Here is a 15739-nt window from a genome sequence, read left to right as displayed (position 1 = left end):
TTTGAGCTTGTAGATCGGCTATTTTAGCTACTTATTTGTGACACTATTAGTCTGACAAAGTGGGGCATTAATTTACAAAAGAAAAACAAGTTGAAACATAATAGATACAAACTTTCTATCCGATAATAACAGTATGATAAACCAGTGGTTTTCAGCCCCCCGCCTTCTTTTTAATAGATATTAGAAAGTTCAAGGAAGTCCTTCAATTGTCATCTGGGTACCTCCGAAAATCATGTGTGACAGAAACACTGATAAACTACCAAATCGCATCATCATCAATAGGTGATGGTAAAAGTAGAGTCCAAGTAAGCAACTTACCAGCGGCACTCTGTACAAACCTAATACACTAGACATGGCAATAACATGTGCTGTGGCATAATCGCCCACAATTCCAAGCACTGGAGGAGAGCCAACACAGCTCTCATCCAACTGAGACCGCTCTTCTCTCCCACTGACCAATGACAGCGCTGCACGGAATCCAATTCCAGGCGTGTAACAGGTATCATAGAGAATATATCCCAGAGTCACATTGGGCAGGAGGCTGGGGTTGCTGTTGATCTCCGTAATGGCAAAAGCCATGGTCTGGGCCCATCTGAACTCGTCAATGTCAAAACTAACACACAAAAAAATGTCACCAATGCACATTTTGTCTTTGTAGAATTTTACAATATCAACAAATCCTGTGGTACCATACATAGTGTGATTGCTTAACCCTGGTAATTGACATTAGCCGCGTTTCCCCAAGTGCAGGTCGTACGAAGCCTTTTGTAAGGCTGCGGTCCTTACGATGACGGTGTTTCTCAAACATGCTCGTAAGCGCATCTCTCCAAACAGCCTACGCATGCCCATAGGCATGCTTAGTTCTGCAAACTCTGGCCCCATGTGAACGGAGATGATGCAACTCTCCCTGAAACTCTCCTTGAATGGCTCTGGGCTTCGATTGATAGGACGTCAGCAGCTGTGCTCCCAAATTAATTTCAGCTGTTGGTTTGTGGGATCGTACTCGCCCCACCAATAAAAAATACAACGCTGAAAATTAACAAACTTTTAGCGCTGTTGGTAGCGGCTAAACTGACTGTACAAACCCCTAATTTGAAACTACATGCAAGCTTTAAGCGCTGTTGCCTGTTGGTTAACTGACTGCACAAAGTGACTTAATTGCCCATCTTAATTTTTTTTTAATTTATTTTATAGGCTAGGCCTACTATGACACTATTGTAGACTAGAGTATTGGTTCTCTAAATGAGACTCTGGGACTCTCTGTGTCGTTTATATCAATCTGCTGAAGCGGGAGTCGAACCAGAGGCTCTCAATCATTAGTCCAACTCACAATCCGTCATGCTAATAAGGCTGTTGTTTAGCTATTAAGGCTGTTGTCCGCCCCGTCTTGGCTGTAATAACTATCGGGCTACAATTATATATATGAACCAAATGGACCCATCATCCTAGCCTGATTTCAGACTCAGCGCTGGAGAACCAGTCCACTCAGAGAGTGGGCTGAAGCCAGGCAATCATCATTCTACGCTCTCAAAATGTGAGTTGCATTTTGGAACCATTTGGTTCCTAACTTCCAAACGTCCAAACTAAAATATAACAGCCCTGCCTCTTTAGCTCAGTGTTGTGTTGTTACGAGGGGATAAAGAGGCAGGGCTGTTATATTTTAGTTTGGAAGTTAGGAACCAAATGGTTCCAAAATGCAACTCACATTTTGAGAGTGTAGGATGATGATGAGCGGACTGGTTCTCCAGCGCGTCGTGTTGGCATGAGGGGTTGTGTGTTGGACTGGCGAGTGGATGTTCCGAGTTCTATCACCGATTCCACGCATCACTGCATGTCTTTTAGCTGGGGACAGGGGACCCCCACTGGTCCACGGATTCACTTAACAAATGAGGCAGCCTATAAGCTTGTTCTTTTTTATGTAAGTGTGTGTTGTGGTGCGCTCAGTATATCAAAGCAAGCGACACGCATAACTATATAAATATAGTTCACTTTGTATTTGTATTTATTTTGTATATATATAAATATATAGTTCACTATTGTTTATTTTATATGCAGTTGTGTAGAATACTCTGCCATCCACTAGTGCCCCAGGCACCCCTTAAAAAAACCTTCGTAAGACAGGTCTGCAGCACCCGTGGGGTTTGCTTCTAAAATCCTCCTTATGATGGGTTTCCTGGAGCCATTCGTAAGGTGTGCTCTCAACCGTTGTCACAGCCATTTGGTTCCATTGTACACTCTCGACCGGTTTCCCGAAAGCCCTCGTTGCTCTTGATTGACAGGTGCCTGCGCAGGCTACGAAGGCGTTCTTTGATCTCTATGACCATGCCTGAGCTTACGAGCGCTCAAAATCGCTTTGGGAAACACAGCCATTATCAAAACGAAGCGGATAAAAGCGGCAAACTTTTTTTTAGGCTTCTTTAGGACCTTACGATGGATTTTAGTCTTGGATTATTTTGAAAATTACCCATAGAATTGTCCATATCAAGTTGGGCTCCCATCGACTTTATACAGGAGGAAAATACCCAGAAAAATATCTGCTTTTAGGATGTGAGGTGTCTAACTAGGGGTTTGTCATGATTCTGAATCCATTGCAATTTGTTTTGCACGAAAAACTTTCCTTGGGCTAGAAATGGCCCCCAAAAACACCCAAAAAACTGTGAAACGTGATAACTCTTCACTAAACTATCATTTTGTGGGGCCATTTCTAGCCCAAGGAAAGTTTTTTGTGCAAAACAAATTCTTGAAATGGATTCAGAATCATGACAAACCTAGGGTTTGTCATGATTCTGAATCCATTTCAAGAAGACCCCCTCACATCCTACTTAAAGCAGGGTATTTTCCTCCTGTATAGAAAGTCGAGGGGAGCCCAACTTGATATGGATAATTCTATGGGTACTTTTCAAAATAAAGTTTGGTACCCAAGGCTAAAATCCATTGTTAGGTCCTAAAGAATCCTCAATAAAAGTTTGCCGCTTTTATCCGCTTCGTTTTGATAATTTTGTTAAGCAAACCCACTAACAGTACATCAGTGGTTCTCACTCAGCAACAAAATAAAAATAAAATAAACAAATAAAAAAATAAAACAATTCACAGGGAGGCAAGCAGTGATCACCCCATGATGTGCCCTGCAATGTAGTTTCAAATGCACCACTTTTGTGAGAGTAAAAAAGAAAAAAAGACCTGTGTGACATGTGTGATCTAGGCAGGATGCCCCAGGAAATGTGCCAATCTCAACAGGAAACAACGGTACACATCACCAAATCCTGTTGTACCATGCAGCAAAAGCTAAGATATGGCAACATGACTGGTGTCATGCACGCACACTTTTGCACACATGCATGACACCAGTCATGTTGCCATACCAATTAGCAACAGGCATGATGATGATGATACTGTAAGTAAACAACTGACTGCCACACTTGAAAAAATGTGCCACTACTGCTAATTTACAATAATACATTGCACTCGTGCTGACCTTCTGAACTGGGGAATAAACCAATTGTCAAGATAGGGGGGATACAAATGAAATATAATACCTCGTAAAAGCTTTCATTTTGTTCTAATTTGCATTGCGTTTAAAGTTTAAATAATAACAGAATAACCAACGCAGATAGTCATAGAGACAATCGTGAATTTATTTTAAGGTATAGCAGCTGCTATACCCACCTTGCCATACCCAATTGACACCTCCGCCTGTTCTCTTGCTTGCTGTAGGCCTATGTGTGATACTTTTTCATGTCAAGCTATGTGTGATACTCAGGGACGTGCAGACAATGTTAGAGAGGCAGGGGCTGAATTGTCTAAAAAGGGCCTTTTCGTGAAAGTATCAAAAATAGCAGACCTCCAAGCTCACAATGCGTCGCGCTGCAGCTTGGAGGTTGTAGCCGGGGATCCAGCCCCTCAAAATGGGAGAGGACCTGTGATGTTCTGCCGCACTTTTTATTTCTGTTTTATCTATTAGTTTGGTCATTAAGGTCCACAGAATGAGAGGCCTGCTCTCATTCTCATCACTGTAAAAGCGATGACTCATCACTTTTCACACTTTTGTTGGTCCGTTTTCTTGCCCAAGGAATGTTTTTTGTGCAAAACAAATGCTTGCAATGGATTCAGAATCATGAAAACCCTCCAGTTTGACCCCTCACATGCTACTTAAAGCAGATTTTTTCGTTTTTATAATATATTTCCTTTCCTGTGTAGTGGAGTCAATGGGACAGTGAATATACAAATGGCCATAACTTTTTTTCGCAATGTTTCCGGCAGAGCAGGCCTCTCATTCTGTGGACCTTAATGACCAAACTAATAGATAAAACAGAAATAAAAAGTGCGGCAGAACATCACAGGTTCAACCCTATTCCTTGAGCTTTTGTGCATGTGGATCCCCGACTATTGGCTATTTTCGGTGCTAGATGCCACACTGAACTAAGCATAATCAAGTCAATACTGGAGATGTGGTGTAACGGCATGGATTGGATTTGGTACATAGAGAGAGAGCAATTATTTCAACATAAGATGCTGCATTCAAGTTTAGGAGAGTTTGGACAAGGCAATTCTCTTGAATGCTGCACTTTTTACAGACAGATAAAGGGGCAGGTGCATGTGTGCACTCGCCTGGTGATACTCACTCATAGCAAATGGGGTCCTGTTGCTCGGAGGTGAAGGACAGATCAGGGAAGACAGAGGAGAGGTGGATATCAAACTCAGCACCCAGAACCAAGTCCCCCGGCTTGTAGATTCTGTTGAGATTAAACTGTGCCTGTAACTCACAAGAGGAGGAAGAAGTCAAAGGGGAGAAGGAAGAGAACAATAACAAGTATGAAAGCAGGTGTGTGTCTAGAGAAGCTCTCATGACTGCCCTCCTCTGTCTAACCACCGCCCCTCCCTTCTCTAAGATCCATTGTCCAGTTGTTAACTTTTATACACCGTGCTGTGCCATCCCCTGTGCCACCTTATGCCACTACGTAATCTTTCACGATTCCATTCTGAGCAGAGGAAGGGGTCCATGTGTAGGGCTGTCACGATTGCGTCATGTTTGGCCTTGAGGTTGCACAGGACATGATATGACAAATGACCTACAGTAACCCCAACAAAGGCATGACTAGCATATTTAATAACTTTATTCTTCATACATTTATAGGGGAAATAGCGTATCTACAAGCTCACAACGCATTGTGATGCGTTGTGAGCTTGTAGATCTGCTATTTCCACTACCTTTTTGAGCCGTGGTCAACCGCTCCTCAGGGTGACTTTGTCCGTACCTACCTACTGTATGACCCTATGTCCTTATCATGAGCTGCAATACTGCTGGTGACCAAGTGGCGCTGTTGCGTCTCACACACACACACAGAGCTGCAATACCGCAGGTGACCAAGTGGCACTGTTGTGTCAAACACCAACCCATTCTCACCTCCACTGCGTTTCAGCCTTGACGCCGTGTCATGTCCCCCACAGCGTCATGCCTGAAACGCACTGGGATGCTATCTGCGTTTATCTGAGACGCGCAGGGAGAGTGTTAGTACGCATGCGCCAACACATGTTGACCCTAATATCTATCTCCCTGGGTGGGAAGCGAACCCGGGCCTTGGTTATAGTGGGCACCGTGCTCTACTGACTGAGTTAGCTAACGGCTGGCCAAACCCCTTTTTTGTGCCTTTATCTTTGAGAGCGTGGATACTGGGAGACTGAATATTTACTATTCTGTCCATAACGGCACATAACTTGGTAACGGCGATGAGTCTGTACATGCGCCGGTCGCACTGTTCGTCACAGTGTCTCGCTCGCTGCCGCTCGCTCGGCGGTGACTCACAGGGCTCATCTGCGCCTGAGACGGAACGCCTCCGTCGTGGAACGTGAGCGGTAGCGCCGGGTGTCTGGGAAACCCGCAGTAGTCCCTTTTTTTTTCTTTGACCACTAGAAGGTGCAATTGCATTACTTATGAAGCACAGCGCTTTCGGCATCCTGCTTGAATCGCTGGGATTCTTCCAGCGTTCATCTAAGACGCCGTGGGGGCGTGACATGGCGTCATTCTGGGGGGTGAGAATGTGTTGCGCACACAGACACACCCACACACACACACGCACACACACACACACACACACACACACTGAGCTGCAATACCACTGGTGACCAAGTGTCACTGTTGCGTCTCTCGCGCGCACACACACACACACACACACACACACACACACACACACACACACACACACACACACACACACACACACACACACACACACACACACACACCACAGCTCACTTTAAACTTGGTTTGATTTTAAAGTGTTAGGACCTATATGAACATTTCTCAATATGGAAATGATTATGACGATTATGCAAAATAATTGTTATTACCTCAACTAAATGTGATTAGACGATTATGTAATAACTGTGACAGGCCTAGCCATGTAGCCACGAGGGAATGAACCCTGTCTCTGTAGCGTGACGCTACAGTACTGTACACCCCCAGCTCATGATGCTGGTGAATCACAGGGAAACATTAAAAACCCTAGAGGGCTTGTTTCCATCGTGGTCCATTGTACTCAATGCATCAGTAGGCTACAATATAATATAATATAATATAATATAATATAATATAATATAATATAATATAATATAAATATCACTGAGGATACGCCCCAGGTGCATCCATGCGATGTTTTATTTTTTATAGTTATTCTATTTATAGTGACTCATAGGAGTAGACTATGTGACAACCAGGAATAGTCTGGTGACCACCGGAGAGACGGGTGACAGCCGGAATGTAGACGGCACCCGGGAGCAGGTTGGGTTTGTGCCCCAGCCTGTGTCTTCCGTGAGGAAGTAACCCAACAAACCCACGGTTAGGCCTTTAGCGGAGCCTGCAGCACCACCGTTGGGCGAGGTGGAGCCTGCAGTACCATTGCGGCTCAAGAATCCACCATTCCTGAGTGAAATGTCTGGGGCTGGAGTCTGGTGCAACGCACAGGTCCTGGACCTGTTGAGAAGTAAGAGGTGCCTGGACAGGAGTCAATCCACAGAGCCTAGTCCCTCCATGCGCCATATTTCCTCTCCCAGTCTCGGCAGAGTAGTTCCGGGGCGGTGGAGTGAATGGTCCTGTCTTTCCCTAATGGGACTGATCGTGGGTAGCTACTGGGACGTAAGTCGGGGCTTGATCAATCCTGCCTTTGTCACCCAAGTGAGGGGTATGATGTTGCGAGACCCGAAACCCCGATGAGCTTGGGCTACATCACTGAGGATACGTCCCAGGTGCATCCATCACTCAGCTGCAGACCAAGAGTGTGACCCCGGACCAGGCCTCCATGAAGCACACCTGTGGACCTGCCTGGATCTCTCTGTGTCTATCTCTTGTTCTCTCTTTGTTCCTTACTGTCCCCCCGACTCGGTCGAGGCAGCACGGCTGTTCACCCCAGAGTCAGGATCTGCCTGACGTTTCCTCCTCCTTAAGAGGGGGTTTTTCGTTACCATTGTAGCAAATTGCTTGCTCAGGGTGGGGGCCCCGGGCCTGTGAGGTATCCACTCGAGTTCTCTCGGGGGGGTACCTCACAGGTACAGGTTCTGCTCGGGTTCTCTCTCTCCTCCCCCCACCCCCCCCCTACCCTTACCTCCCCCTCCCCTCCCCTTCCCCTCCCCCTACACACACGTGCGCATGCAGCGCCTGTGTGTGTGTGTGTGTGCGTTCGTTCGTTCGTTCTTGTACATACGCATGCGGGACCTGTGTATGTGTGTGCGTGTGCCCCTTGTTGTCTTTCCCTTGTCTCTCCCTTGTTTCTCCCTCTCTCCTCTCTCTCTCTCATGGCTCTTTAGCCTTTGTAAAGTGTCTTGAGATAACTTGTTATGATTTGACACTTTAATAAAATTGAATTGAATTGAATTGAATTGAATCCATGCGTGTTTTTTTTTTTGTTAATATAATATACAATGTATTTTGTATAGGATAACACACAATAAAAGATTTGAGCTCTGTGGTCCTTCGGGTGAGCATGTGTACCTTTGTTCAGAGCTTTGCTTATTCACACCATGTGCCAATTAGCAGACTATCCCCAGGTGGGTAGATGTGTGTTTACCACTGATGACACATGCTCCAGGGCTGATGTAACAACGGCTCAACAGGTGCAATGATGGACTTTTTTGCCTCTCTCTTTTTTCTTTTTTTTTAGCTTGTCTCAAAACATACTGAAATTAATTAACAACGTGTGAGTGCCATTCAGGGATGGGCAACAATACTGTTTAAAACATCATCAAAACGGTTGTTAAAGGTGTAGTTCACCCCCAATTGATTACTCACGCCATGGAGACTTGTATATATTATTATAATATATATTTTATATATAATATATTTTCTTTTTGTATTTGTCGCTTTCCTAAGTAAAAAAACGAATTATAGTAAATTTACCCTCCAGATGGGACCCAAATGCATTTGCGTCTCCATCCGGAATCAATGGGGGTACATTTATTAATCAAATTATTGTCTTAGAAAAAAATAGCCTATATTATTGAACTCAAGTCCCCATGGCTTGCAAAAAAAAGTCATTTTGGGGATGGACTACTCCTGTAATACACAATAATGCTGTGGTTCTTAAAGTGGGGTCCTGGGGTTCCAGAGAGTCCTCACCCATATGATATTTGACATGGCCCATATGATATTTAGGAACCAAATGGTGTCTACAAATGTGAGAGTGTACAAATGGAACCAAATGGACCCTAGCGCGTCATTTTGGTTCCATTTGTACACTCTTAGAGTTAATCTAGAAATACTGTTAGATATCAGACAGGGGTTCTTCGAAATTAAAATGGTCATCACTGCTACTACAGTCGTAAGATAATGGCCTATGTGCCATACTCAGCCAGCGCAACCCCAGCAATTATGCTGATGACCATCCCATATGCCAGTCGTAAAAAGGCGATACACCACTCCATGCCAAGCAGCTACCCACTCAGAACCACATGGCTCCACTCATCATCAGTACTACTGTTATCTGAAGAGTCACAAGGTGGGAGCTGCTAGGGCAAGGGGGAAGGGTGTGACGAACTGGTCGGCATTCCCATTCCCATCCCAGTTCCCAACCATAACCAAGGGGTAAGGGATTCTATAGCAGGTCGTAATGGAGCTGGCAAAATGTAAGGTAGTTTGCCCTTCCAAGATGAAGATTCGCTGAGTCATCAGGTGGAAGACGGAGTGTAAATTGTTTCTGGTGGCCTCATAGGGGGTAGTGCATGACACTTAAGACTGCACTTTTAGATGTCCAAACTCTGGTTGAAACATTCCTTCCCACTGATAGCTAAAATTATCTTTACTCTAATTGAGAAATTATGTACATCATCTGGTCCAATAACAAAGGTGGCCCAGATGGAGAGATCGGGGCTGTCGGCCCTGGTCGACCTGAGGAATCAGGAATGATCCAACTTGAGTCAGCCCTTGAAGGGAGAGGGACTGATGAGTGCTTTTCACTCTACAATGCAGATGGGTCAATGTGCAAGACTGTTAAAGGTATATTCAGTGATTGTATTACATTCAAATAAAAATATAATTGGTACATTTTCCATTCATTCTCCTCACTAGAATGTGTGCTGACCATATAAGGACTTCCACCTTGGCCCGTGTTACGAGCATAGCTAGATTCGGTTTTCAGAGGTGGACAGCCAGTCCTCGACAAATCAGGGTGGAGTATGGCCGTAGTTATGTTATGATGTTTAGTTATGATGGTCAAAATAAAAGTTTTGAGAACCACAGTCGCTCTGAATTAAGAACGTCTGCTAACTGCCTAGATTGTAAACTACTGAACTCATTAAATGCCACAGTCTCGTAGTAAATCAGTGTCATACATATCCTGAAGCTGGAGACGTAGGCCTACCGATATTCAGTGATTGGGTCTAATGATCAAAACGAGAACATTATAATAGTGTAAAAAATCTATAAAAAACTAAACATTTCCACGCTAAGGCCAGTAAGGGACAAGATGACCCCTGGCCACTTTCATTATCACTGAATACACCTTTAAGAGCAAGTTGTTAGAGTTGTTCAACCTAGATCCAGTTACAGAGAAACCAAAAGACCACGTCACCCTTGTGGCCCTTTCCCACTGGGCGACAGTGGGAACGACAATTATCATAATGATAATTATGTCGGCATTCACATTGATGTACGATAAAGTTTATCGTACATCAGAAGAGGCACCAATTAACACCTGCAGAGCTCGTGCAGAGCGCAGCTCGAGCTGTTTGTCAGAGAGCCTTCCTGATAAGCTCACAGCGCGTCATTTTTATATTGTTTTCTTATAGTTATTTATTTATATTGTCAGAGATACAATATGGGTCCGGATATAGACGATCCGTTGCTGCTATATGTTGCGCAAAAAAAGTAAAGTAAAAGGAGGATATGGGTTCAGGAAATGCTGCAAAGACGTGAGCAGATAGGAGAAGCCAATACAACAATTGTTGAGTTGTCATCTTTTGAAGATAAATTCTTTGAATACTTTCGAATGAGTCTATCACAGTTTCAAGGCATCTGACATTGGTCAAAGATGATTTCAGAGACCCCATCAGAACCAGAGATTGTTTGGCAGTATGTCTTAGGTAAAATTATGTTTTTTTTTGTACGGCCTATAGTATATATATATATATATATATATATATATATATATATATATATATATATATATATATAGTTATTGTTACATCAGTATAACTTAGTATATTTGTATAACCTATAAACCTACAGCCAAGTCGAGTGATTTGGGGTTCCCAACCTTTTTTGGTTCAGTGCACCCCTATATTGTAGTCCTATTCAAAATTGTCACTTCCAGCACCCTATATTTATGGCATATTTTAGGGATTATGTTGCGAGGAAAACGTTGAGATAATAGCCATCTTTCAATTACTACTCATTTATATATTGTTTTTGCAGAGTTTCATTCATTTCAGTCATTCAATAAACTAGAGGTACAGGCCTATGCTGTTATTTCAAATGGTTAATAAAGTATTCAATCAACCAATAACAGGTGTGTGAAGCACTATCATAGACTGTAAAAAAAAAAATATGGACGGTGCAAAGCCATTGGTTTGTTTCTATGTGGCGAAAATTACGCTTTTTTGTCCCTTGTATGGGTGTCGCCATCATTGTTTGAATGGTACCCCAGGAATCATAAGGAATGCTATTGGCTGCCAACGGTCACGTGCAACCGCAGGGATACATGGGAGAATGTGGTGTTGAGCCTCCCGAAATAAAGCACACGAAGAAGAACACTGCCGGCTGGTATCAGTTTAGCAACCCCCCCCCCGCAACTTTATCATCAATTTTAACATAAATGGGACCATATTTGCACAAAACGCATATCATGGTGATTGATTTTTTTCACTAGCGACAGGAACCATAAAGTATTTATGACGATGTTTATTAAGGTTAGAAAATCAAAGGGGGAAATGAGTCCAATGGAGAAATATTCCTTTTTGGTACCTCGTGGGGGGAAATCAGCGCAACTAGCGGCCAATCATGGGATCTTTCTCTTCCGGGAATACTTCATGAATAATCCAGGCAACAACACCCTTGAGCACTAGCTATTTCTCAAAACTCATTGCTTCACATTCCAACAATTCCAGAGTTCTGTTCAAAGCCATTGACTCCGTAATTAATCCACCACCCACCCAGCCTCTGGAGGCCTCCCCTGAAAAGTGTGAGGAGTTCCTTCTTCATTTTATTAATAAGGTTGAAGGAATACGACAACAACTTCCCCCAGTTCCCAGAGCACCTGACTACGGTTCACCACTACCCTCTCACCTCACCACATTCAAACAAATTTCACTGGTTACATTAATGGACACAATAACGCACATGAAATCCTCTTCATGTTTGTTAGACACTATCCCCACCACATTTCTTAAAGAGGTTTTAGAGACCGTTGGCCCATCCATTTTATCAATTTTAAACTGCTCCTTGTCCACTGGTGTTTTCCCCTCTAGCCTCAAAAGTGCCATGGTACAACCCTTATTGAAAAAACCATCTCTGGATCCCCTTGTTTTAAACCACTTCAGACCGATCTCAAAACTTTCATTTTTATCAAAAATTTTAGAGAAAGTTGTTTCCAATCAGTTGATTGCTTTTATGAATTTTAACAGTGTTTTTGAAAAATTTCAATCTGGTTTCCGCAGCCTCCACAGCACTGAGACGGCCCTGTTAAAGGTCACTAATGACCTACTCCTGGCAGCGGATAATGGGGACTGCTCAGTGCTATTTCTCCTGGATCTCAGCTCCGCTTTCGACACGGTCGACCACCCCATTTTAATTGAGAGGCTAGAGCACTGGGTGGGGATCAAGGATGCGGCCCTGGATTGGCTTAGCTCCTATCTCACAGGCCGGAGTTTCTCGGTGGTAATTGGGGAGGCCTCCTCCACTAAGGCCCCTTTTACATGCGGGGTCCCACAGGGCTCTATCCTAGGCCCCCTGTTATTCTCCATTTATATGCTTCCGATTGGTAACATTATTCGCTCCCATGCCATAAACTTTCATTGCTATGCAGACGATACACAGCTTTACATTCCGTTAACTTCTGGTCCAGGATCCATGTCACACCTTCTCACCTGTCTCGCCGACATCAAATACTGGATGACCCAAAATTTTCTTCAGCTAAATGAAACAAAATCTGAAATCATTTTATTCGGTCCCCCCAGCTCAACCATCTCCCTCCACTCACAACTTGGTCCCCTCTCCTCAAATGTCACAACTGCAGCCCGTAACCTGGGTGTCATTTTTGACTCAGACTTCTCATTTAATAAACATGTCACAGCCGTAGTCCAATCCTGCTATTTTCAGTTGAGGAACATTTCAAAAATCAAATCATTCCTGTCAACCTCCGATTTAGAAAAGGTCATACATGCACTCATATCATCACGTCTTGATTATTGTAACTCCCTCTATTCCGGCTTAAGCAAGAAAAACATATCCCGCCTGCAAATGATTCAAAACTCAGCAGCTAGATTACTCACCAATACGAGAAAACGAGATCATATCACTCCCATACTGGCTGCTCTGCACTGGCTACCGGTGAGCTTCAGGTGCGATTTTAAAATTTTGCTCATAACATTTAAAGCCCTGCATGACCTGGCCCCCTCCTACATACGGGATATGCTGCCCCCTCGTGAAACAGGGCGCATCCTCAGGTCTTCGGACAAGGGCCTGTTAAAAAGACTGAATACTAACATGGTAACCCGGGGCGATCGTGCTTTCGCCGCTCGGGCACCTAGGTTATGGAATGAACTGCCAGTGGAGCTACGGTTAGCACCATCCCTGCCTAGGTTCAAGTCATTATTAAAAACGTACCTTTACACCAAGTGTTTCCTATAACCGTGTAAAGAAGTGTTTTTGTACACTGTATTTTTTTGATTGTGTATCATTAGTGTTCTATGCTTTGTTGTGTTTTCTGTGTTTTTTGCTGTATGTTGTTGTTTTTAATCATGTTCTGTGAAGCACTTTGTAACGCTGTTTGGAAAAGTGCTATACAAATAAAATTCATTATCATTATCATTATCACTATGGGCAAACCTGCAGCCTCTCTACATGGCCACTCACAGAACAGAATGACGGGGTGGAAATTGCTTCTGGATTCCAAGAGAGATGTGCAGTTCCCCAACTGCATTGGAGCGGTGCCGTGGTCATCCAGGAACCCTTTAACTCTGGATACACCTTCCATAACTATAAAGGTGCTTTTTCCATAGTTTTGATGGCTCCGGTTGATGGCCTTGGTTGACCAAGTACTGCTTCAACGTCGTTGATGTTGGTGGTCACGGTTCCAGCAGTGATGGTGGCCTATTTGCTCAACGTGCCCAGGGTAAAGCCGTCAGCTGGGGAAGCCTGTCAGAGCCACTTCCCCATGTCATTGTGGGGGATGAGGCCTTTCCCCTCTCATGTAATATCATGTGCCCCTACTCTGGAAAGGAGGGGCTAAAAGAGGCTCGGAGGATCTACATTAGAGGCTATTAAGGGCCAGGAGGGTGGTGGAGAACACATTTGGCATCCTTGCTAACAAGTGGGAAGTCTACCAGAGAAGGCTCAAGTTGAAGCCTTAGAATGTAGATAAGGTGGTAAAGGCCACCTTAATTGTGTGTCCTTCACAATTACATAATGAAAGCTAGCGACTCAACAGCTCAACATCAGGCAACAGATTGGGACAAAATTGGAGGAATGCAGAACCCGGGGTGGTTTGGAACCATTCATCAACAGAGGAATATGATATTAGGGATGCCTTCAAGAAATATTTCATGTCCGACGCTGGAGCAGTCCCATGGCAGCGCAATGCCTGCTTTGGAGTGGCTCAGTTGAGTGAACTTTAACTCAAATCATTTCATTATTGTAAATATGTATTCATTGAATAGTGTATCAAATATGACATTTGGAACTGATATATTTTTTTATTTAAGCAATATTTGCTATTATTTATATGTAGGTATATTTATTATTTATATTTATTTATAATAATATTGAACACTCTTGTGCTAATTACATGAATCGAAAGTAAACTTTGTTTTTATGAGCAAAACATAATGCCCAGAGGAGAAACATATTCCAGTGACTCTAGTAGCGGCCGGCATGCTGAACAAGAATGGGAGGATGTCGAGTATCCAGATGAAAACCTAACTCAACCAATCTTCAGACCCCACCGGCCAGTAGGAGCTCAGATTACATTGCAAGATAAAACATACACAGCCTTGCAATTGTTTCAGTATTTTTTAGCAAATCCATTTTACTCACTATTATTGAGAACACTAACAAGAATGCCTCCACTCACTACTCAACGCCCTCCAAGCAGTGGGTCGATATAGACCTGCAGGACATGTTTTCATTCATGTCCATGGTCCTATACATGGGTCTAGTGAAGTGCTCTGCAATGACGGACTTCTGGCGAGGGGGTGAACTGTACAGCCTGCCATTCCCGATGCATGTGATGTCCGGGCAGAAGTTTAGTCGCACCATCCGGGCCCTTCACCTCAGTAGCATGGAGGATGATGCTGCTAATGAGCATAAGAGGGGCACCCCGGCCTACGACCGCCCTTTGCAAAATCAAGCCAATGTACGAGCAGTTGAGGGAGGCATCCAAGCAGAACTTCCAACCCTACCTGAACATATCTATTGATGAGAGGATAGTTGCCACATATCTATTGATGAGAGGATGGTTGCCACGAAAGCCTGCATTGGCCTGAAGCAGTACATGAAGAATAAACCTGTCCACTCGGGGTACAAGCTCTTTGTGTTGGCAGATTCCAGTACTAGGTACACGTGGGATTTATTTGTGTATGAGGGGAAGCTGGAGGGAACCAGTGGGAAGGGTCTCAGCTATGACTCAGTCAGTTGGTTGATGTAAAGTTGCTGAGTCACTGGCTATAAGCTGTTTGTCGACAACTCCTACACCGGCCCCACTCTTTTCTGTGACCTCCTAGTCAAGGAGATCTGGGCATGTGGAACCATCCGCAGGAACAGAATTGGCTTCCCCAAAACAAAGGTCTGAGCCTGAACTCGAAATCTCCTTGTGGTAGCATCCGCTGGAACATGGAAAAAAAACCCTCCTCTTCGACCAGTGGTGAGATACCAGGGAAGTATTCCTCTGTTCAACGCTTCACACGGCCCATACCGGGGACACAGTGCAGAGGAGAGTGAAAGCAGCTAACGGGCAGTGGGCGATGAAGGACATTCTGGTTCCACCAGTGGTCATGTAGTACAACTAGTACGTACTTAAAGAGGTGGTGCCATGATTTC

General features: G+C 44.0%; 1 protein-coding gene across 1 annotated transcript in view; it reads right to left on the bottom strand.

The window, feature by feature from the left end:
• Positions 1-15739, bottom strand: part of LOC308299930 (extracellular calcium-sensing receptor-like) — a gene marked incomplete at both ends in the record, with an annotated part of 31760 nt that overhangs the window by 5872 nt on the left and 10149 nt on the right. Inside the window, 3 exons of the mRNA XM_080743707.1 lie at positions 319-613; positions 4623-4753; positions 5468-5488. Coding sequence (XP_080599833.1) covers positions 319-613; positions 4623-4753; positions 5468-5488 — 447 coding nt within the window. The remainder of the gene's footprint in view (positions 1-318; positions 614-4622; positions 4754-5467; positions 5489-15739) is intronic.

The sequence above is a fragment of the Nannobrachium achirus genome (genome assembly GCF_963921795.1).
Source record: "Nannobrachium achirus genome assembly, chromosome: 15".
NCBI lineage: Eukaryota > Metazoa > Chordata > Actinopteri > Myctophiformes > Myctophidae > Nannobrachium > Nannobrachium achirus.
Note: the sequence above shows the minus strand (reverse complement) of the source record. Positions and strands in the feature narration are given on the sequence as shown.